Genomic DNA, 26,531 nt, shown 5'->3' with positions numbered 1-26,531 from the left:
CTCAGTGTGATCGGATTACAACGGGTCACTCAAACAAATCTTTGTCACATTTAACAAAAATGTAAATGGAATGTGTTTTTCTTATTTCCAAGTGCTGACTAGCAAGCAAGAGGATAATCAAGGAGGTGAAAGATGGAGAATATGTGAGGCCGAAACATGTGTTTAAATGCTTTTTCACACAATATCTGGTCATACTGGGAATGTATGGAATCTGGCCAAATTATATCCAGAAACAATCCAGACATGAAACACATGTTAATGCAAGATATAAAAAGCCTCTCAATGAAAGCCACATTCAGACGGAGAGGAAGACTAAAGCACCCGCTGTATAGAGACATACATGCCTATATAAACAGACATAGCTGTTTACTACACCAAACACTATCACATGCTGGCAGTCTGACCTTTGATATCTCGTAGGAGGATGTCTTCTCCATCACAGCGATGGATCTGGGGCTGCTGAAGAAGCTGAGGATTCGGCATGACAACAAACAAGCCAATGCAGCGTGGTTCCTGGACCGGGTGGAGATCGTGGACTCCAAAGATGAAACAACGTGAGCAACAAATAGCTTCATTTGCCACCATCGCAACCAAGAGGAGGATACATTCCCCCTGGTTCCTCTCTGTATTCCTCTTCGTTTCTTCTTTTGAGTCTTGGTTCCTCTCAGTAGTTGTTCCTCGTGGTCTTAGAGAGTTTCTCCTTTCCAGTCTTGAATCCTTTAGTGGTTCCTGAGTCTTGGTTCTTCTAAGTGGTTCTTCCTCATGCTCTTAGGGGGTTTGACTAGTGGTTCCTCTCAGTGGTTAGTAAATCTTGGTTCCTCTCACTGGTTCTTCTTTATACTCTTAGCTAGTGTTGACTATTGGTTCCACTCAGTGATTCTTCATGTTCTTAAGGAGTTTCTCCTTTTGAGACATGGTTCCTCTCAGTGGTTCTTCCTCATGCTTTACGGTGGTGTTTCTTTTTGAGTCTTGGTTCCTCTCACTGTTTCTCATGTTCTTGGAGAGTTTCTTCTTTTTGAGTCTTGGTTCCTCTCACTGTTTCTCACGCTCTCAGAGAGTTTCTTCTTTTTGAGTCTTGGTTCCTCTCACTGTTTCTCACGCTCTCAGAGAGTTGTCTCGCTTGCTGCTTTTTTAATCCTGCTGTGTTTGTATTTAGGTATTTTTTCCCCTGCCAGCGATGGCTAGCGGTTGATGAAGATGACGGCCAGCTGGCGCGAGAGCTAGTTCCAGTGGACGAAGCTTTCATGAAGAGAGAGGAGGAGGATGAGGATGGTGAAGTATCTTCATCTCCAGCACAGCTCGGACTCGAGCAGAAAGGTGAGCTGTGAGACCTTTGTTGAACCACTGTTACACAAACGTTCTCCAAATTTTCTGCAAATGCAGCAGGTCACATGTTTCAGTGTGGTGGAACCTTCTGAATGGAGTTATAACGAAAAACGTTTGATAATAGTAGTTTTAAGGCAACATCTGGAGGACCATAACACGAGAGCTAAATATAAAGCTGTTTAAGCAGGGAAATCACCAAACCGCACAGAGCTGTAAATAACATTTCCTGCTTTAAAGAAACCTTAACAAGTTTGTATAATGTATGTTCAGAGTTCAGTGGTAAATAATAGGACCCATCCAATGTAAAAAATGTGCAGGCGATACAATACCAACTGTGGGGCTAATAATTCTAGCGATAACTGATAATATCGGCTGATATAATTTTGTATTTATATCCTTCAGTTTAATTACTCTAATTTACTCCAGTACACCAATGTACTCCAATAGTTAGTGAAAAATAGTGGCTGTATGTTTATTACCTGTTTATTACCTCTTGCTTTTTGTATTTTTCATTAGGTTTCCTACATTTTGCATGTTTCTGTAATATAAACCATGATTGTGTTTTGTGTTCAGATTCACCTCTTGTCTGTACTGCTAGTTAAAAAGGGAATGTCTTATTTTGGCTTTTCCAGTACTATAATACCATCTAATGTTTGCCCTGTTGTTGGGAAATTGTGAGTTTGAATCCCAGCAAAGCCACAATCAAAAAGAGTTCATAATTATTGGCGTGTTGTCAGTGGTGCCAATACAGATAAAACCACAGCTTGTCAGTATGCGAAGTATGAAATATCAGTCAGAACTTAGTAAATGACTGTTAGAATTCACTGATATACCTTCCATCCAGTAGCGAGGTGTCTGGCATTGCACAAAACTGCCAAGCTGGGGAGGGGAATTTAGCACACATGAGGCTCAAACTAGCATCATTGGAGGGAGCTCAGCACACTTTGATCAGAATGCTAACTGCTAATTCTTACATCTGTTATGTTGGCGTGCATCATGCTGAGTGATAGGAGGGTGAGAGCAAGGACAGTTGTGCTCTCTCAGACTCCGACTTACGGATGGCTGTGGCATCACCCGAGAGCAAACTCATGATCTTTCGATGATGAGAATCATCTTGTTTCTCATTCTTTTCAATGTGTGTGGAGCTCATTCTGTTGCTGTTAAACTGTTAAGTAGTAGTGTGTAGTAACTGTGTCAGGTTTACTCTGTGTGTGTCTGTAGCTATGTCCACCACGTACACTCTGAGAATCAAGACCGGGGAGAAGAAGTACGCTGGAACTGATGCCAATGTTTATGCTGTTTTATATGGGACGAACGATGATACAGGTAACCACCAGCGCTACATGTGTACATGTGAGACAAACTAAATGCACTATGTGCCGGTTTCCCAACATGGATTAAGCCTAACCTGGGAGACAATTTTAGTCTCAATGGGGAATTACAACTGGAAATGCCTTTTTAGTCTAGGCTTGGGCTTAACCTGGGACTAGTTGACTAGTTGAATTTACACAGTGCTTGAAAAATGCATGGAAGACTGTTTATGTGTGATGAGAGAGTGAGGGAAACGATCACAGATAGTGAGAGTATAATCTGTTTCTGTGTTTGTCTGGATGTGATTAGGTATTATTAATCTGAAGGCCTCTAAGAACCATAAGAATAAGTTTGAGTTGGGGATGATCGATGAATTCACGATAGAGGCTGTGGACCTCGGAAGACTCAAAAGAATCCGCATCGGACACGACAACGCCGGTATGAACGGAGCACCTGTCTGTACTTTCATTGTTTTTGTATTTGCCTGTGATCCTTTGCAGGTACAGTGCTGTGCAAAAGTGGCGCATCACCCTTCATTTAACAGCTATTAAATGCAAGTTACTCATTTTTAGGCAGATAGATCTGAGGACATTAGATATAAAGGACCAGAAAATGTGACATTATATTTAGTTGTTGAGGCTTTTGTTAAATTTTTGCTGAAAAATGAATAACTTGGCTGTTTTTAATGGAAATTAAATAAACGAAGGGTGGTCTCTGACTTCTGCGCAGTACTGTACACACATGTAGGCATGTAGGTGTAAATTATGTATACTGTTTTTTCACTCACATTTCTTTTATGGGCGGGGTGTGTATGTGGGTGTGTTTGTGCATCTGAATGTGTGTTAACACTGTAACGAATCGCTGTTCTTTTTTACAGCAAAAAATAAAAGTAATATACATGTTTTTTTTATCCTAATAACCAGGAGAAAGTTTTTAGTTAAGGCAAGACATCACAGGCAGAAATGACAACATTGGTCCTGTCTGTTTTTTTCGATTTTTCCACCCACATGACACAACCATGTCATGTCATATATCACCAAAAAGCTTGTTTATCGTAGAAATATCTTTATTTACTTTGTAATACCATTTCTACATAATTCAGTGGTTGAGATGTAAGCAGAATCATTCAGAGTGGTGGTCATAGGAACCAGGGGTCGCCGTGACTACAACACAAATATAGCCATTTTATTAACTGTCCAAAACCACCAGTGGACCTGCATGAGTTTTTTACATGGAATGTTGATGGTGAAACAGTCCATAATCCAAATATTTTAGGCCAAGCGTTTATCGCAAACCTATCGTAAAACAATTCTCAGATCATCAGGCAGTGTATTTAGAAGCATTTCATGTCTGTGAGGGAGCTTTAAGAGGTGGACATCTGGTTCCTATCACCACCACTGTGAACCATTCTGACTCTGTAAGTTTCTCTAGAACAGAGCGTTTCACACCAAACCACTCTGAATGACTCTGTTTACATTGTAATCATTTAAGTATGAGGAAATTTTTAAAGATTGCTGAAATTATCCTTTTGTTTTCACAGCTTTTCTCTACATTCAGAAACAAAAAAAATCAATTTATAGAATACCTGGATTTTTGAATTTCCACACTTTCATTCCTAAACCTGCTATGAAGGATATTACAGAAGGATTTCTTAATATATTGCTAATAGCTGGGTTTATGCTAGACTGTGTACTATAAATAAAACAATTTTGTACCTGAAAAACATTTTATAATAACAACGAAAAGTGTACTTTTACTTGAATAAACAAGAAAGGAATGAAATTCCAGTACTTTTAATTCAATTCTAACATCACCTAAAGACTAGATTTGTGCAATCTCATAAGCATATCCAAATGTAATGTTTTGGAAAACTTCAAGTGCAAAAAACACTCATAGAAGGTCAGTAATCAACCTGCAAATAAATATTGTGATATATATATTTTTCTTAATTTCCCAGTTCACCTGTAGTGTCTTGCCTTAGTGAAGTAGTATATTACCTAATCTTAGACTTTGTTTTAAATGGGAAAAATGTGTAGAATAGTTGTGTCTACTTACAGATTATTACTTTAATATCATCAATCAAATAAATGAAACGTGGAAATATAATGTATCTGGTAGGTTGTCTTTCACAGTAATACTTTACTTGAAGGGCGGTCACCATGGATTTGACTGCACATTAAGATATGTATAGCCCTCATGTCTGATGCATAAACATTAATGAATATTTGTGTACTCAAACTCAGACTGGGTACATCATCATACATCGAAGGTGAATGCCTTATATAGTATGTTGGCGTAGCTCCATGTGTAGCTGTGAGTGTGTACAGAGGCATTCATGAAATCCAGGGCCGAAGTGGGACTTGACAGTCAAACAATGCCAACGTTAGCTAAGTAACTTCAAATAATGTCCCGTCAACATTTCTCACTGCCCACCTGCTCGGATATGTCCTCATCCATTTTCTGCAGGTCTTGCTGGTTTAACCCTTAAATTACTACACATACACACTTGGATGTAGCATGTATAGTTTTTCTGAGTGTTCTTGTGTTTCTATGTGTGAGTTTATTCATTAGCTCACAGTAAGTGCCCCAAAACGCTACCGTCCCACCAGGAATTCTCCCGACTCTCCTGAGTACCCACCCGGCACTGGTAAAATCTGTGCATCATTGATGATGTCATACATATCTGGTAGATGCTGCAGCAAATTATTGACTAGAGCTGTTCAAGAAAAGATTTACTGTTTGCACAGTAAGTTGCTGTAACTGGTTTACAGCAAGTTTCTGTTTTCTGTTGAATCCCTGGATTTGGCAGCCTTGGTGTAAAATACTACAGACAATTATTTACAGTGTATGTGTGCATGCATATGTGTGTGTGTCCATTTTGGTGTATGTGTATCAGGTGGTTCTCCAGGCTGGTTTCTGGACTGGGTAGTGATCGATGCTCCATCTCTGGGGCAGCGTCTGCACTTCCCATGTGGCCGCTGGCTGGACAAAGGAGAGGACGATGGAGCCATTGTTAGAGACCTGTACCCTAACGAGCTGCAGACAGAGCTATACACACCCTGTATGCCACACAGACATTTAGTTGCACCGCATTTAGATCATCACAGTTACTACCTAGTACTTCTACCTGTACCTTCCAGTGACCACTTGATGAGCTGCACCCTTATAGGTCCACTACAATTTGAACACCCCTGGTCAAATGACTTTTGTTATGTGAAAATGAACAAAAGTGCACAATTGCTGTTTAATTGCTGAGATAAACATATTGGAAAGTAATAAAATGTAAAATATAAAATGTACCAGAACTTTTGCTCAGGTCACGTTCTGTTTTGTTCCCTCCCCCCGATATGTAAATTCAGTAATTAAACATTAATTGCACATTAAAATGTGCAGAAGTGTATTCTCTGTAGAGGATGTGTTCACTTACTTTCACTCGGAAAATCAACAAAACGTCATTTGACCAGGGGCACCTACACTTTTGCACATAACTCAGTGGCTTAGGCAGAAATGCATTTTTGGGTAGGCCTGTAAAATAGTGGGAAGGCTATTTCAATTTGAATGTGCATTGTCCCGCGATGTCCTGACAGCAGTGCAGTCATAACCCTACCTGTTGCAATACCTCTGCCCTATGGTGATGCAAAACAGTAGCAATCAAATGGAATACTGGTTTGACATAAATCCAACCAAAATATAAAGCAATTGTCCACTTGCAACAGACAAAACTTTAGCCCGATGATGACGACATAACGGAGTTAATATCAGAGAGCTGAAATGTACAAAGACAGGAGAGACAACATAGCAAGCTTAAAAGCCTAAGCCTCCTATCATCTTAGGGTAAAGCATACCGCCGTGGCAGTCAGGAAAATGTTTATGAATGATTTTATGGGACAGGATCCCATTTTCAGATCCCATAGGTACATCTTTTGAGTGCAACTCAAAGCCCTAGCACTCAAATAACAAACTGAAGGTTTAAAGCAATGTTGGACTGCAACGTTTGCTAAGCAGTAATTGCAGGGCTGAGACAATAAGGCAGAGCTTAGTGGAAAGCGTAATGATTTGATTGGCCGTAATACAATGACAGCACTCACAGACAGCAAATCAATTTATTATCTTACAAAATTGCAGTTTATGAAATATTCCATCCCCCTTTGATTGTGTAGTCCCACCCAGGCCTACCTAGAACTATGCCTGTGATATGATAGTATATAGGTATCATCGGTCAGTTTCGGACAACAGGAACGCTGTTGACCAGATATTATTTTAGCGGTGTAACACTTTACCTAAACTCTGCTACAGAACGTTGACGTAACCATTCCGTAAACATGCTGTCATTACACATATAACAGGTCCATGTTACCATTACCATTAATTATCATGATGTATGACCATAATGTTTGATGCATGATGGCTAACTAGAGTACACTGAGCAAAAATTAGCATGTGAAATAACAACTAACATGTATGATTGAAAGGAGAGAGAGAGAGAGAGAGAGAGAGAGAGAGAGAGACCACATTACTGTACATTTGGTGTTGTGGGTGATCCTACACCATCTAAACTGTCCTGCTCTCATGTTCCAGATGTTCCATATGAGATTAAGATCTTCACCAGTGATATCTTTGCGGCGGGGACGGACGCTGATGTTTTTATTGTCCTCTACGGCCAGAACGGGGTGTGTACATCTCAGAAATCTCTCTGTGTCAACAAGAGAGAAAGACGCATGTACTTTGAGCGCGGAGCGGAGGATATGTTCATTGTAGAGGTAAAACTCACAAACAAATATTGTGATTTACTTTTTGGTACTTTTACAACTTAGTTTATTTTAAAACTTGTATGATAATAATTGTTGTATTATGTCGAATGTGTTGAAATCTCTGTCTGCAGCTGGAAGATATAGGTGACATAATCGAAAAGATCCGGATTGGTCATGATAACCGTGGTGTGAACGGGGGTTGGCACCTCGACAGGGTGGAGATCAGGAGACTGCTGAGAAAAGGAAAGGTATGGAGGTCTGTTCTAGCCACCGAGAGGCTAATTTAAACATGTCACTCACCGTTAATATAGTCCACTCTGCACTGCTCTGGAGAAACTGACCCACACTGAAAGGTTTCTAAACTACCGCTGTCATAATCTTCTCTTTAATTCATTCTTTAGTGTTCAAGAAGTCAAATGTCATGGATAATATTAATATATGTCAATGGACAGTAAATGTATATCATGTAGTACTGTTCTTTTGAAGGCTGGTATATGATGAAGTATGAGTGGGGTGTAAAGTTTGGGAAAATTCACATTCCGTTGTGATGGAGTTCTGTAACAATATACTGGCTCAGAATTCCAGCAGTTGAGTCAGAATTCCACAAGACAGTCCGGTCCATAATTCCAAGAGTCAAGCTATAATTCCAACAGCCAGATCAGAATAAAAAAAACTCAAAATATTTAATTATAAAATTCAAAATTACAATAATTTACCCAGAATTCCAGCAGTTGGGCCAAAATTTCAACAGTTCACTCAGAATTCCAACAGTTTACTCAGAATTCCAACAGTTTGCTCAGAATTCTAACAGTCATAACAGAATCCAATAAGACATCCCATAATTCCAGGAATCAGGTCATAATTCCAACAGCCAGATTGGAATTCAAAAGGTCAGATCAGAATTCCAAAAGTCACCCAGAATTCCAGCAGTTTGCTCAGAATTCCAACAGTCAGTCCAGAATTCTAATTGAAGTTCTGTAACAGTATGCTGGCTCTGAATTCTAACAGTCATTTAAGAATGACAAAAGTTGCATCAGAATTCCAACAGCTGAGCCAGAATTCTAACAGTTCGCTCAGAATTCCAGTGGTCAGCCAATAATTCTAATATTTGAACAATGAGTTTTTGGACAGTTCACTTTGTTTAGAAATCCAACAGTTCAGTCAGAATTCCAAAAAACAGCTCAAAATTCTAAGACTCAATTCTTAATTCTTACAGACAGATCAGAATTCCTGAAGTCAAGTTCCGGTGACCCAGACTTCTGGAACAGCAGCGGTCTAGAATTCTCCTGGCTGGCATTTAGGGTGGTTCTTTATTCTGTTTGGTGGCTGCAATCCACCCATTCCATTGACCCACATGTGCTCTGTGCCCAGCTCGTCTCCCTGCCCGGTCCGTCTGTCTACCCCGCCTGTCTGTCTGTACATAATTAGTTCCACTGGCTGCTGGTCTGTGACCCGTACTGTCTGTGCTACTGTTATCTCCTGGACAGCAGACAGGCCTGAAGCCGGAAAGCAAGAGCTATGCCAGCGGGTGTAACCAACACTAATGCCCTCATGCCAGACAGATCTACTCCCAGTCAATGAGGCTTTTTTAGTGGTAAACCTGCTTTACTGATTTTCAAAGAAATTACAAACATTCCTAGAAGGCCAGACCTCCCTTGATGAGGAGGAGCCTGAGGTGTTATCCTCCTCCTAAACTGTCGTTATTTCATAACTCATAATGATGAATATGTTGCACATCCATGCATTCGTAACATCACAACTGCTCGGACTGAAAAAGGGCTCACTTACAAAAAATCTATTTTTTGTGTCACGTATTTACAGAAAAGATTTGGGTGACTATTGACTTATAGTGTGTTAGCGACGTTAGCCTCGTACACATATCTTTGTGTTTGTGTATAGGGTTCAGAGACCGCCATATTTCCATGTGATCGTTGGTTAGCGCGCTCAGAGGATGATGGGGAGACGATTCGAGAACTGGTTCCCTCTGATATCATCATCGAGAAGCTGTCCAGAGACGGAACCCTCAAAGTCATCGAGACCGAAGTGGACGACGCACTGGAGAGTATGTGGTAGTTCAGTTTGACTTTATTTTGGCTGTAAGAACATACAAATATGCAGTCTGAGTGCAACTACATGTAAACGTAGAGTATTGCTAATGCAGCGCACAATACAGCAAAATGCAGAACAAAAAGCAGGAAGTGACTATAGGCAATACAGCATACAGCTGTATGTGGCTGTAAAAGAGTAAATACATGATCAGTATGACAATACTAATGTCAACAGTCATGTCAATCATGTGAATAGTCATGTGAGATTCTATATGTATTCAGTTAATATTATTGGGCATGTGGAATATGTTGTATGCATTGGGTATATTATGTATGTTTATGTTGAAAACTACAGTAATGTGCACTGTAAACTTTGGTTATAGTATGTATAGACACTAATAGGACATTGTGCTTGTGTGTTCAGCCCATACATACTCTGTTGCTGTAACTACGGGCGACGTGTACGGGGCAGGCACTGATGCAAATGTCTTCATCACCATATACGGAGACATGGGGGACACAGGGGAGCGCAAACTCAGCAAGTCCGAGAACAACAGGAACAAGTTCGAGAGAGGAGCGGTGAGACAATCACACAACTTTAGGCATTGCCATACTTAAAAAGATGTGGGCTGGAGGTTAGGGAACCAGCCTTGTGACCGGAAGATCGCCGGTTCAATCCTCTGAGCTGAGAGGTCATGACTGAAGTGCCCTTGAGCAAGGCACCTAACCATCAATTGCTCCGTAGGTGCTGTGGATAGGGCTGCCCACCGCTCTGGGCAAGTGTGCTCACTGCCCCCAATGTGTGTGTTCACTAGTGTGTATGTGGGTGTTTCACTGCATTAATGGGTTAAATGCGGAGGTGAATTTCCCTGTTGTGGGATTAATAAAGGATAATTTACTTACTTACTACACACCAAGGCTTATTCATTAACTACAGGGACTTCAGTGTAAACTGGCTGAGCTATTCTTAGTTATAATTATGTGTAATAAAACCTTGGGCCTGCCGGTGGGTCATGGCCTTTTAAGGGGTTAAACAGACATCCAATCCAGCATTGCACCAAGGTCTTCAACTGTACTATGTTTTCGGTGGCACTGAAAAAACATAAAAGTCAAGGATATAAGCTGCAACTTTTTTTTAATCCCATTTCACTCCTTGCCCCTACAACATAGCCCTTAGCCCTCTGTTTTGCACGTTCACGTGTAGTGGTAGGGTGTCCTGATTTTTTGTTGAGATAAAGGGGTAGGGTGAAGTGTTAGGACTACATGCCACCTTAAATAGTCCAGCAGTTCTGAAGAATGAGAACCAGAATGTAATTGCTGCTCTATTTAAAGTGAAACGGGAAAATTCGAACAAGAAGGTGGTGAATATCTGACTTCAGCTTCATATCACTGAAGAATTAAGGGTGGGTGATAATAAATAATTGCCCCCCCCTTTGAAGGCATATGATGCCCTAAATGTAACTAAAGCCCAGCAGTGAGGAGCTGAACTTTACCCTCCTCTGCTGTCACTGCAGACTGGCAGGGTCGCCTACAGAGCAGCGCTAGTAGCTGTTAATGAAGTAATGCACTTTCTATTTGAGGGTCCCATTTCATAGAGGAAGATTTCAACCACTACCCTGTAATTCAGTTCCAAGAGGTAGGGCTAAAAATGTGATTGGACCTTACCACCCCACAGCAATACTTCTGTTTTATCATGATAGTCGTTCTAGTAACCCCTAACAGTTAACCTTCATGTTAACTGTTCACTGTGACTGTGATTCTAATCGATCAGGTGGACACGTTCAGCATTGAAGCGGTGGACCTGGGTCAGGTGTTTAAGATCCGCATCCGCCATGACAACAGCATGCTGAGCGCAGACTGGTACCTGGACCAGGTGGAGATCATTGACACGGATACGGATGAGGTGTTTCTCTTCCAGTGTGAGCGCTGGCTCTCCCGCAAGAGAGAAGACAAGCGCATCGACAGAGTCTTCTACGTCAAGGTGAGCGCGTGAAGAGTGTTCTGATTAAAGGCTTCAGTTAAAACGTACCATTCCTCTCCCTGCGTTTACATGCAGTGCGGTTCATAACTGATTGGACAGTGATGATTCCTGTTCTTTAAAACTACCCTGACCCTATGTGATCACCACATATTCATGTAAATACCCGCAAATTAGCCCCTTTTCAGTCGCCATCATATCCAATTTCCACCTGTTTTGGAGGTCCCTGGTTTTTACGCTGTGCATTTTAAAATATTTCCATGGAAATGGGAATAATTTACAAATCAGAGATTTTTAAATCATACGTGAGCAAGCAAATCAACATTTATAAACTGTTGTTGTGTTTAAATGCTGGTTTTTATTGTGATTATTTTCACTTGTTTTCACAGCAAGCGGTTCTCACCCCTCCCCTTTTGCCCCTCATTGCTTGCTAGCAGCTCAACATGTGTGTGTGTGTGTGTGTGTGTGTGTGTGTGTGTAGGGTTTTGAGGGAGAAAGAGAAACTGCGTTCTGTCCTATAAAGAAAGTGACAAACCTGGACAGCAACATGAACAAGAAGAATAAGAAAAAAGATGCAGAGGAGGAAGAAGAAGAGGGTTCAGGTGAGCAAACGCACACACCAATACAGTCATGAAAAAAACAAGAAACCCATATAAAACTTCCAGTCAACACTTCTTAGAGCCACACTGCTTTACAGTATACTTGTAACAGTACAACATATAGTATTGTATCAAATTGTGTGACAGCATAACATACTGTATCGCATGGTACTGAATTGTGTTACAGCATATCGTATTGTATCATATCATAATGAATGGTAATGTATCGTATTGTATTGTATTGAATTGTGTGGCATAACAGTCTCGCCTTGTAATGAATTGTATCACTGTGCATTGTGTTGTTACACTATACGATACAATATGAAACATATTGTATCACTGCGCATCACACTGTATCGTATTGTATCACATTGTGTGGCAGTGTAACAGTATATTGGAGCATATCGTATTGTATTGCTTGGCAGCATTATAGACTTGGGCAGTATCTGTTTTTTCTTACCCTCATTTCACCGGGGTATACAGTATATGATTGTAATTGAGTTTAAAAAAAAATAACAAAACCACACATAAGCTGAGCTGCTGGCAACAGAGGTCAATGAGTGCGTTTACATGCACTTAATAATCCGATAACTGCAGAAAATCAGATTTTGTCAGGAATCTGATCCACATGTTTGCATGGACTTGAGTAACCAGATAATGGGGTAACTCCGGGTCTACATAAGTCAGGCAGTAGTCATATTTCTGTACACATTTTTCTACATTTGTCTTGTGTTTTTCTACATTTTCTATGCACTTCAGTGCATGTAAATTCTTACTCTGATTTCTTTCGGATTTCTCAGTCTGCGCATGTGTGAAAACAGTGGTACTGGAAACTGCGAGATGCAGCAAAATACTTTTGGAGCAACGCTGAAAACAAATACATGGTTAAAAAAAAAAAAAAAGAAAAAAGTTGCAGCACGCGGTTTGAGTTTTACATTACGTTTATGTCATGTCTTCTTCTGTGAGTTCTTCCAATCAACGCGTTTACGTGCACTTTTGAGTATTCAGATAATGGGAAACCCCAGGTCTACATGAGTCAGACAGTAATCAGATTTCTTCTTTGCAACCAGCCAATAAATTCACAGAAGAAGACGTAAGATATGTAATGTAAAACTTCACGCCGTTGGTTTTTTTATTAAAACATTGAGCCACTTTACCTGAAAATATGAACATACATCATCTAGAACATGAAGAATATTTAAATCTTTCACTTCGTGTTTGATTTCAGCGTCGCTCCGAAAGCATTTTGCTGCCATCTTGCAGCAACACGGCTTGCTTATGCTTGCACATGCGCAGACTGGGAAATTCGAAAGAGTTTACTTACTCTGACTTTACTTATAATTTGAATAATCGGATAACTGCAGAAATCCAATTATGATCAGATTACTGAGTGCATGTAAACGCACTCATTGTTGCATTTATGACACCATCTATCCTACAATGCTGTGTATCTTATATGGAATTAGCCTACACAGACAAGTCTTTCTGGGTTTATATACTTATGGCCCATAGAATAATGAATAAATAATAAGCGCCCTTCCTCCTTAGATGCAGCATACCTTGCTAGAGGACCAGGTGAGACTGCCGCAGCAGATACCGAAAAAAATATCTCAAGATAAAATAATATCTGACAATATTTTAATGATTCCATATTTTGATTAAGTAACTCGGAGACCCATAGGGCAGAAATGACCTAATTTCAGTGAAACTGCGTTAGCCATCATGCACTGTAAACAGTCATCCAGAGTGGAAGAAGAGCGCCGGGGGGACGCTTTTTGCTGTCTCGTGGTTACCAAATAAGTCAACACAGTGCACAATTTTCATGCCATTGTTTAATAAATGTCAAAGCATCTATCAAACAACTGATAAATGTTTAACAGTGCTACTAACAGGAGAGTGGTGCTGGATAGCGTTAGGTAACAGCTCTGCCCACCACAGAACATGTTTGATTCTGGCTAACTAAAGCACAAAGTTTAATAATGATTACAATCTGAGAGAGTGAAGTTGAGCAGCCGCTGAAAGGACAGAATGGCTAAATTAAGCCTGTTCTGTGGTGTTAGGATCTTTAGCCTGACATGCTACCTTAATGTTAGCTTGTTGAGCAGGCTGCAGAACCAGCTGTCACAGTAAAGGCTTCATTCTGAAAATTAGTGACTCAGATTTAGATGATAAAAATGTTTAAGAGAGCAAAAAAAGAGTGACTAATCAAACGTGTTCTATGGAGTATTCAGAGAATGTGTGGTTCTGATGCGTGTAGCTTTTTGCCATGGCTGAGCTGCTAATTATCATCATAGATATACATATACGTAGATGTCGCGTTGTTGTTCTCTGTCTGACGTGATACATCTGCTGTCCGCCATGTTGGAATGGCCAAGATCCGCTTGTGGACAAATTCACTGAATACTGAAATATGATGAGTTCTCAGGATTAAACTGGCCATAACTTCCTTATTACCCAACCGAATGTCACCAAATTTGTTTTGTTGTATTCTTCAGACGTAGTTTAATTTAGGTTGCATGGAGCTCATAGCTTTTATAAAACCAGTAAAAAAACAATCACACCTGTGAGTCATATCTGCACAGAAACATCACACAAACATTGAGTGTCGACTGTTGCGTTCTCTCTATTATATAATCCTGTCCCACTTTCTGAGTGAAATATTCTTGAAATAGTATAATTCTGGATAGTACCTTTATTTTTACCTGCTACTCTGTAATGGTATAGAATGCAGTGATGTTGACCGCCCCAAAATGGCGGAGCTGTTGACATGCCTGGCTGAACCCAATGCAGCATCTATGTATGTATATCTATGGTTTCCCCCCTCTTTCTATCCTATCAGTGAGCTCCCGCACCACCAATCAGTGAGCCCTCTACATCTAAATGGGTGGAATGTGTTTATTTATCCATTCAGATATGGAACAATCATGGAAAAGTTTGACACGTCATCATTTTTAAACACCATCATCATTTTTGCATACCGTAGTATACCGTATTATCGTCGTGCTGCCTAACCCTATAGTGTAACATGCTGTATTGCATTGTATCACAGTGTATTGTATTGTGTTGCAGCCAATCCTTATTTTTGCTGCATCAAATCAAATTACGCTTTTTGTGAATCGTTAAACTCCATATCCCATACGACTATGTGAGTGTGTATGTCTGTGTGTGTAGTTATTCCATATCACCTGTCGCTGGTGACGGGTTCAGACCGGGACGCAGGGACCTGTAGTCGTGCTTATGTCATCATTAAGGGAACTAAACAGAAGGAGACAGAGCGTCTGTGGCTAGACCTGGAAGGGAAGAGTGGCTTCCTGCCTGGAGCGCTGGATTACTTCACCTGCTATGGGACAGATGTTGGGGAGATCAAAAACATGGAGGTGAAGACCACACATATATACTTAAATACATACTAATATGTACATGTACACTACAGGCCAAAGCTATGAAAGTAAGCTTAGGGTTGCACAGATACCATATTGATATCGACACCGATACTAGCATTTAAACACAGTAATGGTATCAGCAATAGATTACAATCAAGAAAATACCATGATGTAATGAAGTGTGCATGTGTGCCAGTTAATGAATCTACAGCAAGCAATATGTTAGTAGTGTGGAATGACTAGTAGTAAAAATGCTCATGAAAAAATTTGCAACGCCAGTATTTTGAGAGGAGGCAATAGTAGGGGGTGATAGACCAGCTAGAATTCTTCCTAAAGTATTACTTTCACTGATATGCCACAAATAAGCCAGTTAACAGCATACAAACAATGCAAAACATCTTAATGGTAACCATTATAGAGGTTAACCATTGGTAACCATTATAGAGGTTTATGGAAGGAATGGCCAGTCTCTTGGGGTATCGCAAGCCTTTAGCCTAGGTGGGCTATATACACATGTAAACCACACGTAAATAACATTCTTTCAAGCTTAGCATGTTTTATTTGTGACGCAGAATGCAGCTGTTTCCAAAATAAAATATTTAAAGTGGACTTGTATAAATGTCAGAATTTGTTAGGTTCAATAGGTTTAGTATTGGTATCAGTACTTGCTATCAGTATTGGTGCATCCCTAGCAGATATATTTTAACAGCAAGCCCATGTAAACTGAAGAAGGTCAGAGTAATATGTTCTTAATATATATATATATATATATATTACTGTTCACTGTTCAAGTCTTGGGAAAAAAAAAGTTATTTTAAGTTATGTTTATTTTAAAACAGTGTTACAAACTTTTGGCCTGTAGTATAAATACTTCAACAGATGCACACGAACATACACACTCAAGAAAGCAGGAAAGGTGATTGTGGTGTGTGGTGTGTGTAGCTGGGTCATGATGGCGCTACCCCTGAAAGCTGCTGGTTGGTGGAGGAAATCTCAGTTGCCGTGCCAACCAAAGGCATGATGTACGTGTTCCCATGCAAGTGCTGGCTGGCCAAAGACAGGGGGGATGGACTCACCGCCCGAATCTTCAACGTGTTGGATGCAGAGGTTGTTAGCATATCACGCAAGGTACGTACGTACACACGCTGGCACAGTCCAAACCAGCTCTGCCACCAAGACAAGCACATAGCCCAGAAAGGCTGCTTCTCTTGGCTGTTACTTCACTGGAGGCTGTCCCGTTTTGTAGGATCCCTCCAAAGTGTCTGAAAAGAGCAGGCTTCCTTTCTGAAAATCAAAGGTCATAACTGGTGAATCCACATTAAGACACATTTCTAGGCTTCTCTTAGTTAGTGGCACCTCTCTTTGGCTTTTACTAGACATGTTTAAGCCAGACTGCAGCTAAAATTATCCCAGTTCATTTCTATTACAAGAAAAGACGATTACAAAAAAAATCACTACATTTAAACAACAGCAACAAAAATGTACTAATTTGGTCCTCACTGATCATACTGTGCACAAGAAATGTTGGTACAAACCCGAACACAACCTGACAGTTTTTGTCCGAGCCTGACCAGACTCAAACCACAGCTCTAAATTCTGATCCTGAACTTGAACCAAGACCAACCCTGACCCATGTCATCATGTTTTGAAAAAGAAGGATAAAATGAAGAGAAAAAACAAAGGGAGGGGAAGGTGGGCTGCGGAACCTGAACGTAAAATATGAACCCGACCTGAGCCCAACACACAGTTTGGAACTGATGTCCGAACCGGACCAAACCCAGTGTGAGCAGCCGGGGCTCCATCAGATTTAGACAAATACAGTCGTACATATTTTGTTGATTTTCTAACTGAAAATGAGTGAAGACGTCCTCTGCAGACAACACAATTCTGCACATTTTAATGCACAATGTCTGTTTATTTGCTGGAAAAAAAAACATGAAGTGTGGCCAGTGCAAAAATGAAGGCAAATTTTATATGTGCTATATTTTTATATATTTTAAACTCAAATAAATAGAAATTATGCACTAAAATGTGCTGAAAAATGAGATATTTAAGTCCCCTGTAGAGAAAATGTTAACTTATTGTCACCTAGAAAATCAACAAAACATGTCATTTGACTGGGGGTGTTCAAACTTTACATACAACTGTATTTCAAGCTGTACGGTGTGTGTATACAGTACTGTATACAGCAATCCTTATAACTCTGCTCCTCTGTAAAGCCTTACTTCATTAATCATGATGAATTTGGGGTAAATGCCATAAACCCCAGGTCAACTGTGGCCTCACATGTTCCTCCTCTCACCCACTAGGTGATTTACGAGGTAACCGTGGTAACAGGGGATGTCCAGGATGCCGGAACAGACTCTCAGATCTACATCACAGTGTTTGGAACCTACGGCACATCAGAAGAGATCCTACTGCCTAAATTAGAGGACAGGTACCCACTCCATCACCTAGGCATGCACTGGCTCTCAGTATTGGGCCCATATCTGCAAGAAATGCTGAGTATGAACTGGTGGGGAGTAAAAGTATGAATACTGTAACAAATCTGTCCTGAAACTATGTTCGCTCACTCACACTGTGTGATGTGATGTTGTTAGCTGTGTAGCTCTTAAGAGGGGAAAATAGGCTGATGTCCATGTGGATGTGTGTGTGTTTAGGTTTGAGCGAGGGCAGATTGACACTTTCAATGTGGAAATAGAGGACATCGCTCCACTCAGGAAAATGAGAGTCCGCATTGACGGCACTGGAAGTAGACCTGACTGGTTCCTGGATAAGGTGTGTGTGTCTTCTTTTTCAGCACAGAAGTGCATTTATGCTTATCTTCCTTTAACACTTAGTAGTCTAGAGTTATTATTGTTGTTTTGATATTCTAATCAAATCAAGCAGATTACATAATTTAAGACATAGATACATACATACGTGTGCAATAAAACATTTAAGGGATTAATTGAGATAGTAATAAGCTAAATACATACCAATTTTTTTCTCTGTTTTCTTTCATACAATTTCTTTTAAAGTTAAAAGATTTAGATTTATCTTTAGTTTAATTTTTAAATAAAAAAAAAAATATTCAAAAAATGTTGTCCCACGTTTGCATCACTATCAAACCAGAGAGTTTTAGGATGTGGGTGGAGCCTTATTTTAGCCACGCCCCTGTATTTCAGAGCAGGAAGTGAGGCTGCATCCCTGTCCCTCATGGCCACATGGTGAGCAGTTAGATTCCATTGTTTTGAAGTAAATGTGTCCCAAAGTCTGAAAATCAGTGCGGAACATTAAGAATTGTCACAACCGAAACACAGATTTTCTGCAATGAGTTAACTTTTTTTGTCTTAATGAAAAACATGATGATGTCATATGTGTACTGTTCAAAGCTGTGTTTGCTAGTCATGTACTTGCTAGTAGAGTTAAAACTGTCACTACCGAAACAGTCACTACTGAAACATTTGGTAAAGTTACAGCAATAGAAAAAATGGAATGTTCAAATGTTAATTTTAATAAAATAAATATAATAAACGTACAGGGTCACTCAAAGCAAAAGGATTTTGGTCTGAAGTCCAAGTCAGTTAAAAGTCCCAAATTTGTTTTCAGCTCTAAAAAATCTTTGAACCAATTTGGTAGAATGATCCATTTTTTTCAAAAGGTTTTCAATGTTTTTTATTTGACAAACAGCAGTCACTTTTCTATGACGGCTCTTTTCGGCCACTGTTAATAAAAATAAAAATAGTAGTCTTCAAGAATAAAGTCGTAATATGTCGAGAAAAAAGTTGTAATATTTCAAGAAAAAAGTCATAGAATTACGACATTAAAGTGTCATTAATACCAAGAAAGGTTGCAATATTGTGGCCAAAGGCTTTGCAAAGTGAAGGCAGCACCTCCTCGTGTTAAACGAGGGGCGCTGAGTTGGTGGAGTTATACTTTCATATCGATTCACCCATAAAGAAACACTCAGTCTCCCTGTCTCTCCTGCACATCAGCACCAGCCTGTTATAGTATAAGAACCGGCTGAAACAGCTGAGCAGGAAACTGTGTTTATCTAGAATAAAGAGCCAGACGGACTCGGAGGAAACTGTCTGTCTGTGTTGTTGAAGGAGAATCTCAGGCAGGGTCGTCTACACGGCTATCGGGGCTCCATCTCCCCCCATTCAAAGAGGGCATGAAGTTTCACAGACAGTGAGAATGATGATCAAAATGATCCACAGAGAGACAGGAGTGAGTGGAGCTCCGGCACCAGTACAGCAACCGAGACCCCAACGCGTTATGGCAGCCCCCCTATAGTTAGCCCACTTTATCCTCCAAATATTACGTCTTTTTTTCTCAAAATATTATGACTTTATTCTCGAAGTCTACTATTTTTATTTTTTATTAACAGTGGCCCTAAAACACCATCGTACTTTTCATCAAATCTGGGCTGGGCTCTGATTTGTTTTCTAATGCCTGATTTTTCTGTAGTACAAGCAACAATCCATCTCTTTTAGTGTGGGTTTGGATAGAATTCAGCTTTCAGATTCAACAGTACCAGCATGGTTGAGTAAACCAAAGGTAAACTACATTTTCATCACCAGTGATGACTGTGTTTCCAGCCCTGTAACTTTATTCATTTGTATTTTATTTGTTTATTTGACAGGGATACAGATAAACATTGTTACATAGAATGCAGAACATGTAATATATATGGTTTTCCTGCTCTAACACACCTGCTTCAGCTCCAGAAGGACTCGATCATCAGTTAATGATGTGATTCAGGCAAATGAAAAACACAAAACTGTGCCGTGCAAGTGGTCTTCTGCACTGGAGCTGGAAACAACGTTCTAGAGCTGTCCTGTCTTCATCACCGATCCAGTGTACATCACGTGCATTTATGTTTATGTGTGTAGATTATTCTGCATAACCTGGAAACGGATGATGAGGCCGCGTTCACGTATGAGGAGTGGCTGTCCCGGACGTACGGATCCAAGCACACACTCGTGTGTGAGATGCCTGCAGTAATCGATGAAGAAGAAATGGTGGAACTCACCATTTACACCATCTCAGTCAAAACCAGTGATGCTGCAGGTACACAACTCGTATCGTCACTGTCAGAACAAAGCCTGTTTCTATTGGTTGATTGTAAACGGCAGCTGGTAGACAGGAAAACATCAAAGTAGAGATATATCGTCCGACAGCGACAGTATGCTGCACGGGGCTGTCTGCGTTAATGCATTAATAACAAATGAACACACTAAAATATGAACAGTATACGTTTTTCTAACATTGTTAACACATTTCCCTCATTTGACCCATTAAACCATCCGTAGTAGTGGAGGCTGAAGCCCAGCTGCAGCTGTATGCTACTATAGAATCAGTGATTGTAGCTCTCATATAAGCTCTCGTTCAAACTCAGAATGTTTTTGGCTTATGTTTATGTTTTAGGGGCGGGAACAGATGCTAACGTGTGGATGATTATTTTCGGAGAGAACGGAGACACTGGAACTCTTGCTCTGAAAGAGAGCAGCAACACCAACAAGTTTGAGCGCAAGCAGACTGACACGTTCCGCTTCGCGGATATTCTCAGCCTCGGAGAGCTCTCCAAAATACGGGTGTGGCATGACAACACAGGTGAGCCAATCCGAGCCCTCCAAATAAGAAACAACATCTGATGTGAAAGGGTGACAATGAGTGAAAGTCACACTGTGCTCTGAGCAGGTCCTGCTCCCGGATGGCATCTGGAGTACGTGGATGTGCATGATGACATCATGGGGAAGAAGTTCAGGTTCCAGTGTGACCGCTGGCTGGCCAAGAACGAGGACGACGGCCAGATCATGAGGGAGGTTGCCTGTGCCAACAATGACGTGCTGGACTTTGATGAGAAAACCAGTGAGGAAACCATTTGCATACTTAAACACTCACAAACATACACTGTATGTCCAAAGGTTTGAAGACACCTGCTTGTCCAGCATTCCTTCTGAAATGAAGGGTGTTAATAGTGAGTTTGTGCTGCAGTAACAGCCTCTACTCTTCTGGTAAGGCTTTACTCTATGATGTTGGAACATTGCTGTGAGGATTTGATTGAGCTTTAGTGAGGTCAGGTACTGATGTTGGATGATCAGTTCTGAATCACTCCAACTCATCCCAGTGGTATTGGATTTCAGTTCAGTCACTCCAGAGAACACAGCTCCACTGCTCCACAGCCCAATGCTGGGGGGCTTTATATCCCTCATGCTTGGCGCCACGCTTAGCACGCTGACCTTAGGCTGTGGTTGCTCCAGAGCGCCCTATTCAATTGGTAAAGTGAGGCCAGAAAATCAGCAGAAGCCTCTAGAAACAGTTGAGACTCACAATGATAACTCACTGATGAGTCTCAACCTTCACGTTGGTCATGCTTCTAAGTCAACACTTTCTTCTCTGTCAGAGTACGAGGTGATCACGACGACTGCGGACACGGACGATGCAGAGACCAAAGAGAACGCCTGGATCATTCTGGAGGGAAAGAAAGGAAGGTCCAAAGAGTTGGTGATGGAGAACTCCACCAAGAAGAAACGATTCCTACGGTAAAGAGTGCCCTGGAATGTTTCACGGCTCCTGAAAGTAGCCAAGTGACACAAGTAAATTGCCTCATGCTTCATTAACATCATGGTATATGCTTTCGACCTGGGGTTGTCAGTCCGGTACTTGGAGACCACATTCAGTCCACAGTTTCATTCTGTTATAGCTCCAAACACACTTGACCAAGATAATCAAGGCCAACAGTGGTTCTCAAAAGATTAAGAGGCACTTATTAATCCCCCAACAGGGAAATTTCACCTCTGCATTTTACCCATCACCACATACACACTAGTGAGCGCACACACACTAGGGCAGTGAGCACGCTTGCCCAGAGCGGTGAGTGGCCCTATCCGCAGTGCCCGGGGAGCAGTTGGGGGTTAGGTGTCTTGCTCAAGGGCACTTCACTCACGTACTGTTGGCTGAGGGGATCGGGCCGGTGACCTTCTGGTCACAGGGCTCGTTCCCTAACCTCCATCCCACAACTGCCCCAGTACAAAACAGTCCCCAGGGTCCCCAAATGATCCACATTTTTCCTCTATCCCTGTATGTTGGAAGATGGAGCAAAAATGGACCACCTAGGGGTCTCTGATGACTGTTTTGAATACCACCAGTGTAGAACAGTGACTACGTACCTCCCTGTTAGGAAATGAAACACAACAAAGATGTGGACTGACCCAGGGGCTGTAATGAAAACCCCTTTCTTTAAGATCTTTTCATGGTGTCTACTTGTGAGTCAAGCTTTATACCAGGGTGAGAAATCAAATTTATCCCATCAAGTGTTTGAGGAGACCAGTTGTGATGAGACAAGACTGCCATTCTCTCTGAACTAAACTTATGACCAGCATATTCACACCTGTTTTACCCACTGCTCATTAAGATGCTCATTTAATTGACATAATCGCCAAGACCATGTCTATCTTGCATTCAATGAAATGATTTCAATTTTATAAAATATCTGCAATGATATTAGAATTATCCATTTGCTTTGTGTTTGTTTGTAGTGGTGCCAGAGACAGGTTTGAGTTTTCCTCTAAGAACCTGGGAGACATTGCCAGCATCTGCCTGGGCCACAGCCCCAAAGATGGCAAGAAGAACAAGACGGAAGCCTTCTGGAGAGTGGAAGAGGTCGTCGTCACGGAGAGGGAGCTTGGCAACAAGTGAGTGACCTCTGACCCCGACAGTTTTGGGGCAGTTTTACAAATACATGACTGGGAAACGCTAGAAAACGATAGACTTTCTATGAATTTTGGTAAAGTAGAAGGATACATTACATAAAAAATCTAAATTATTTACAGCAACAGATTTGGGGCAGTGTAATTCTAGCAATAACAGCTGAGTAAAGCTGTTCACACTCACTGACATCATGAATGTACATAAAGCACTGTTATGAAGTTCTACAACTGTTGAGAAAACGAGTGCATTTATCTTTAGAAAAAGGACGGAGCATTTACAAACTACAATTTTTCCACAAAAGCTCCATAGATGTCCATTCATTTCAGACTAGCTCAGAAGTGCCCTCTAGAATCTGACCAAACCAGAAGACATTATTGTTTGGCAATTCTCCTCTCTTCACATTCATTGATTTTACTTTAGAGAAGCTCCACGCTTGGCAAAGCCAGCTTGGTCAATAGCAAAGTCCTAATACGAAAGCCTGTCCACATGACGGGCAACTTGGTCATTCTCCTGGGTATTTATTTGCAGTCATATAAGACCAGGTTGTTACCTCTTTAAATGTGGAGAGACCTATAAGCCCCAAACTGAAAACCAGAGTAACCTTTCAAAAATATACGGAGCCCTAATGATGACATCCTGTATAAATAAAAATAATGCGTGGCCGCTTAACCTAAACCTAACCCTAAACTTAACCCTTTCATATTGAAGGAACAGTTCACACTGGCTGATGTTGCTGGGGGAATTACCACAACCGTAACTTTACCGTTAGATAATTTAAACAGGTCATGTGAGTTATCTCACCAACACTTAGCTAACATTCACCCGGTCTGCAGAAGCTAAGGCTTTGCCCGGCCTTTGGTTTGGCCTGCTGGTTTGCAGCTGGATACTACTGTTACACTACCATGATGCTAATGTGTAATCTAAGCAATTCAAGCATTTTCATTTCACTCTCATCCTCTCTCTCTCTCTCTCTCTCTCTCTCTCTCAGATACATCTTCCAGTGCAACTCCCTCATCCCTCTCTCCTCCAAACGAGACGACTTCCAGACCTTCGAATGCACCAAGTTCATTGAGAGTTTCGCCAGTAAGGCGCGTAGCCTGGTGCCCGTCAAGTACGAAATCATCGTCATCACGGGTGACGAGAAGGGCGCAGGGACGGACGCCAACGTCTTCATCACTATCTTCGGCTCCAATGGCGACTCGGGCCGCCGCCAGCTTCGCCAGAAGTTTCGCAACCTGTTCGAGCGCGGTCGGACAGACCGCTTCATTCTAGAGCTGCTGGACTTGGGGGACCTGTTCCGGATCTGTGTGGAGCACGACAGCTCTGGAATCAGCCCCGGCTGGCTGTTGAGCCGAATCGAGGTGACCAACACGGCCAATGGAGTGACCACCATCTTCCGGTGTGGAAAGTGGCTGGATATGAACAGAGCAGATGGGAGGACCAAGAGGGTCATTTACCCCAAATACTGAAGAACAAACTCTTCAAGAAGTGACAACACAAACAATTTTCATATTATCAGGGTTCTCAGCACTCTCAAAACATGGGTGTTAAAAACAGCACATCAGCTAGATTTACTGCGCAAAAGCGCTCAGCTGATTTATCAACATGTGCACATGAGGGCGCCACTGAGCAGCAGGTTTTATTGTGCCTGACTTCATGACTGGTTCAGCTGACCACCCAGCGTATTCATTTGCATCTAAAACAAAACATATGCTATATATATATATATATATATATATATATATATATATATATAAAATAACTGATGTTATTTTATAATAGTGCTGAAGTTTATAGTGCTGAAGTTTAATCGACTCACTCTAATGTAACGATAGGTTTCAAGAGTGGTAGCATACAGATGTAGCAAAGCTCATTTGACTCCTTAACGACCTCATCATTAGGAGGATCTAGGGACATTTGGGGAAAAACATAAACAGGACAAAACATCTCGGGTTTGCAGCAGACATATCTTTTTGTTTACCACAGGACACAATAGTGGCCATTTTTTAAACTCCTATTCATTTTTATCATAGAGAAAACCAGCTTAGAGGTCTTTTTGCTTTTTGCCACCCAGAGAGAGGGAGAGAAGCTGGATGATGGCAAACTGTTTTGACTATAGCATGTGGCCTAATAAATGTGTAGTGATAATAATTAATGTAAAATTTAAAATTTGGTTCTTCTCTGTCCACCAAGGCAAGGCCTAGATTTTTTCAAACTAGTCCTTGGACATGCCAGGTGTAAGCTTTTATCCGCCTTATTTTTCATGTGACCACTGTACTTACAGATTAAATTCATAATTACAGGTAAATTATACACTAATGAAAACATTATCTTGTATACTTTATTCCATTTCTGCTTATAGATCCCCCTAAATCTTACACTCATCATTACACACTTGAGACGGATGTTAATATTGAGTGTGAACAGGGACAGAGTGTGCACTGTTAATTAACACATTATTTTTGAGAGTGACCCTGCAGTCCTGACAGGCCACAGCACTGCACGCTTTAGTGTTATCCCTGCCAGATCTGCTTCAGTTCAACATGTGCTGTGGCCTAATTGCCTGGAGTTTGTGAATTTAAGTATAGAAACACCAAAGAACTTATTCGCCCTCACTTAAGACTTCTTAACCGAGGCAGCCGTTTTGACTGGAGTACCCTCAGGGACTGACTGTGTGCATCTTAACCTGGAGTATGAGCTCTGCATGTGTGTGAAACAGGCTGAAAATGTCTGAAAGCTTGTGAGATAATGTGCCTTCAAGGACTGTGTATGAAAGAGAGAACATTCTTTTATAAATGTTGTCTTTTTTAAACATCATCCATGTTTCTACCTCAATGGGAGGAGAGCAACTGTCCTCCAACCCCCACACAGAAGACATTACTCATCCAAGCTACCACAACAAACCTTTCATTACATGTTCAGTAAAACTGCTACATGTTGCCTCAAGTCAGTGAGGAAATGAAGTCAATCTGTCAACACATGTTTGGTGTCTGAACTTTGCTTCTTTAGTTTTGCACTGAAGCTACAAGGTCAATGTAGCTAACATGTAACGGAAGCTTGTATCTTAGCATCTTTATTCCAGCTTCCATTCTGTTCAGGAGACTCACTGTCAGTTCCTCAAAGAATCTGCAGACACACCTCCAAAGTTCAGTCTCAGAAGCTGGTTGATCATTTTCTGAAGTAATCAAACACATTCAGTGATGTTGAGGTCTGGACTCTGGGGTGGTCAGTCCATTGTTCAGCTTCTTTGTTTGATGTGTCCGTCTCCTTTTCTCAGCGAGGTTCTTCTTGACAGCTACACATCCTTTCAGACCCATAGCGCTGAGTCGTCTTCTCACAGTGGAAGGATGGACAGAAACACCTGTGGATGTTTTCAGATCTGAAGCAGCTTGATTTTCTCCTCTCTCTCAGAGATGAAAGCTTTAAGTGCTGTTTAT

At 41.1% G+C, this 26,531-nt stretch overlaps 1 protein-coding gene across 1 annotated transcript in view; it reads left to right on the top strand.

Moving 5' to 3' along the window:
* The window catches only part of loxhd1a (lipoxygenase homology domains 1a), a 59,155-nt gene extending 34,449 nt beyond the window's left edge, over positions 1 to 24,706 (top strand). The window contains exons 22-42 of the mRNA XM_036587662.1: positions 421 to 554; positions 1,157 to 1,317; positions 2,548 to 2,652; positions 2,947 to 3,075; positions 5,534 to 5,698; positions 7,216 to 7,397; positions 7,520 to 7,636; positions 9,288 to 9,450; positions 9,861 to 10,015; positions 11,208 to 11,417; positions 11,896 to 12,016; positions 15,185 to 15,390; positions 16,339 to 16,524; positions 17,706 to 17,833; positions 18,057 to 18,174; positions 20,274 to 20,451; positions 20,809 to 20,994; positions 21,082 to 21,252; positions 21,788 to 21,926; positions 22,923 to 23,078; positions 24,083 to 24,706. Of these exons, the coding sequence (XP_036443555.1) occupies positions 421 to 554; positions 1,157 to 1,317; positions 2,548 to 2,652; positions 2,947 to 3,075; positions 5,534 to 5,698; positions 7,216 to 7,397; positions 7,520 to 7,636; positions 9,288 to 9,450; positions 9,861 to 10,015; positions 11,208 to 11,417; positions 11,896 to 12,016; positions 15,185 to 15,390; positions 16,339 to 16,524; positions 17,706 to 17,833; positions 18,057 to 18,174; positions 20,274 to 20,451; positions 20,809 to 20,994; positions 21,082 to 21,252; positions 21,788 to 21,926; positions 22,923 to 23,078; positions 24,083 to 24,563 (3,591 nt within the window). The 3' untranslated portion in view covers positions 24,564 to 24,706. The remainder of the gene's footprint in view (positions 1 to 420; positions 555 to 1,156; positions 1,318 to 2,547; positions 2,653 to 2,946; positions 3,076 to 5,533; positions 5,699 to 7,215; positions 7,398 to 7,519; positions 7,637 to 9,287; positions 9,451 to 9,860; positions 10,016 to 11,207; positions 11,418 to 11,895; positions 12,017 to 15,184; positions 15,391 to 16,338; positions 16,525 to 17,705; positions 17,834 to 18,056; positions 18,175 to 20,273; positions 20,452 to 20,808; positions 20,995 to 21,081; positions 21,253 to 21,787; positions 21,927 to 22,922; positions 23,079 to 24,082) is intronic.
* The last annotated feature ends 1,825 nt before the right edge of the window (positions 24,707 to 26,531 follow it).

The sequence above is a fragment of the Colossoma macropomum genome, unplaced genomic scaffold (genome assembly GCF_904425465.1).
Source record: "Colossoma macropomum unplaced genomic scaffold, Colossoma_macropomum, whole genome shotgun sequence".
NCBI lineage: Eukaryota > Metazoa > Chordata > Actinopteri > Characiformes > Serrasalmidae > Colossoma > Colossoma macropomum.
Note: the sequence above shows the minus strand (reverse complement) of the source record. Positions and strands in the feature narration are given on the sequence as shown.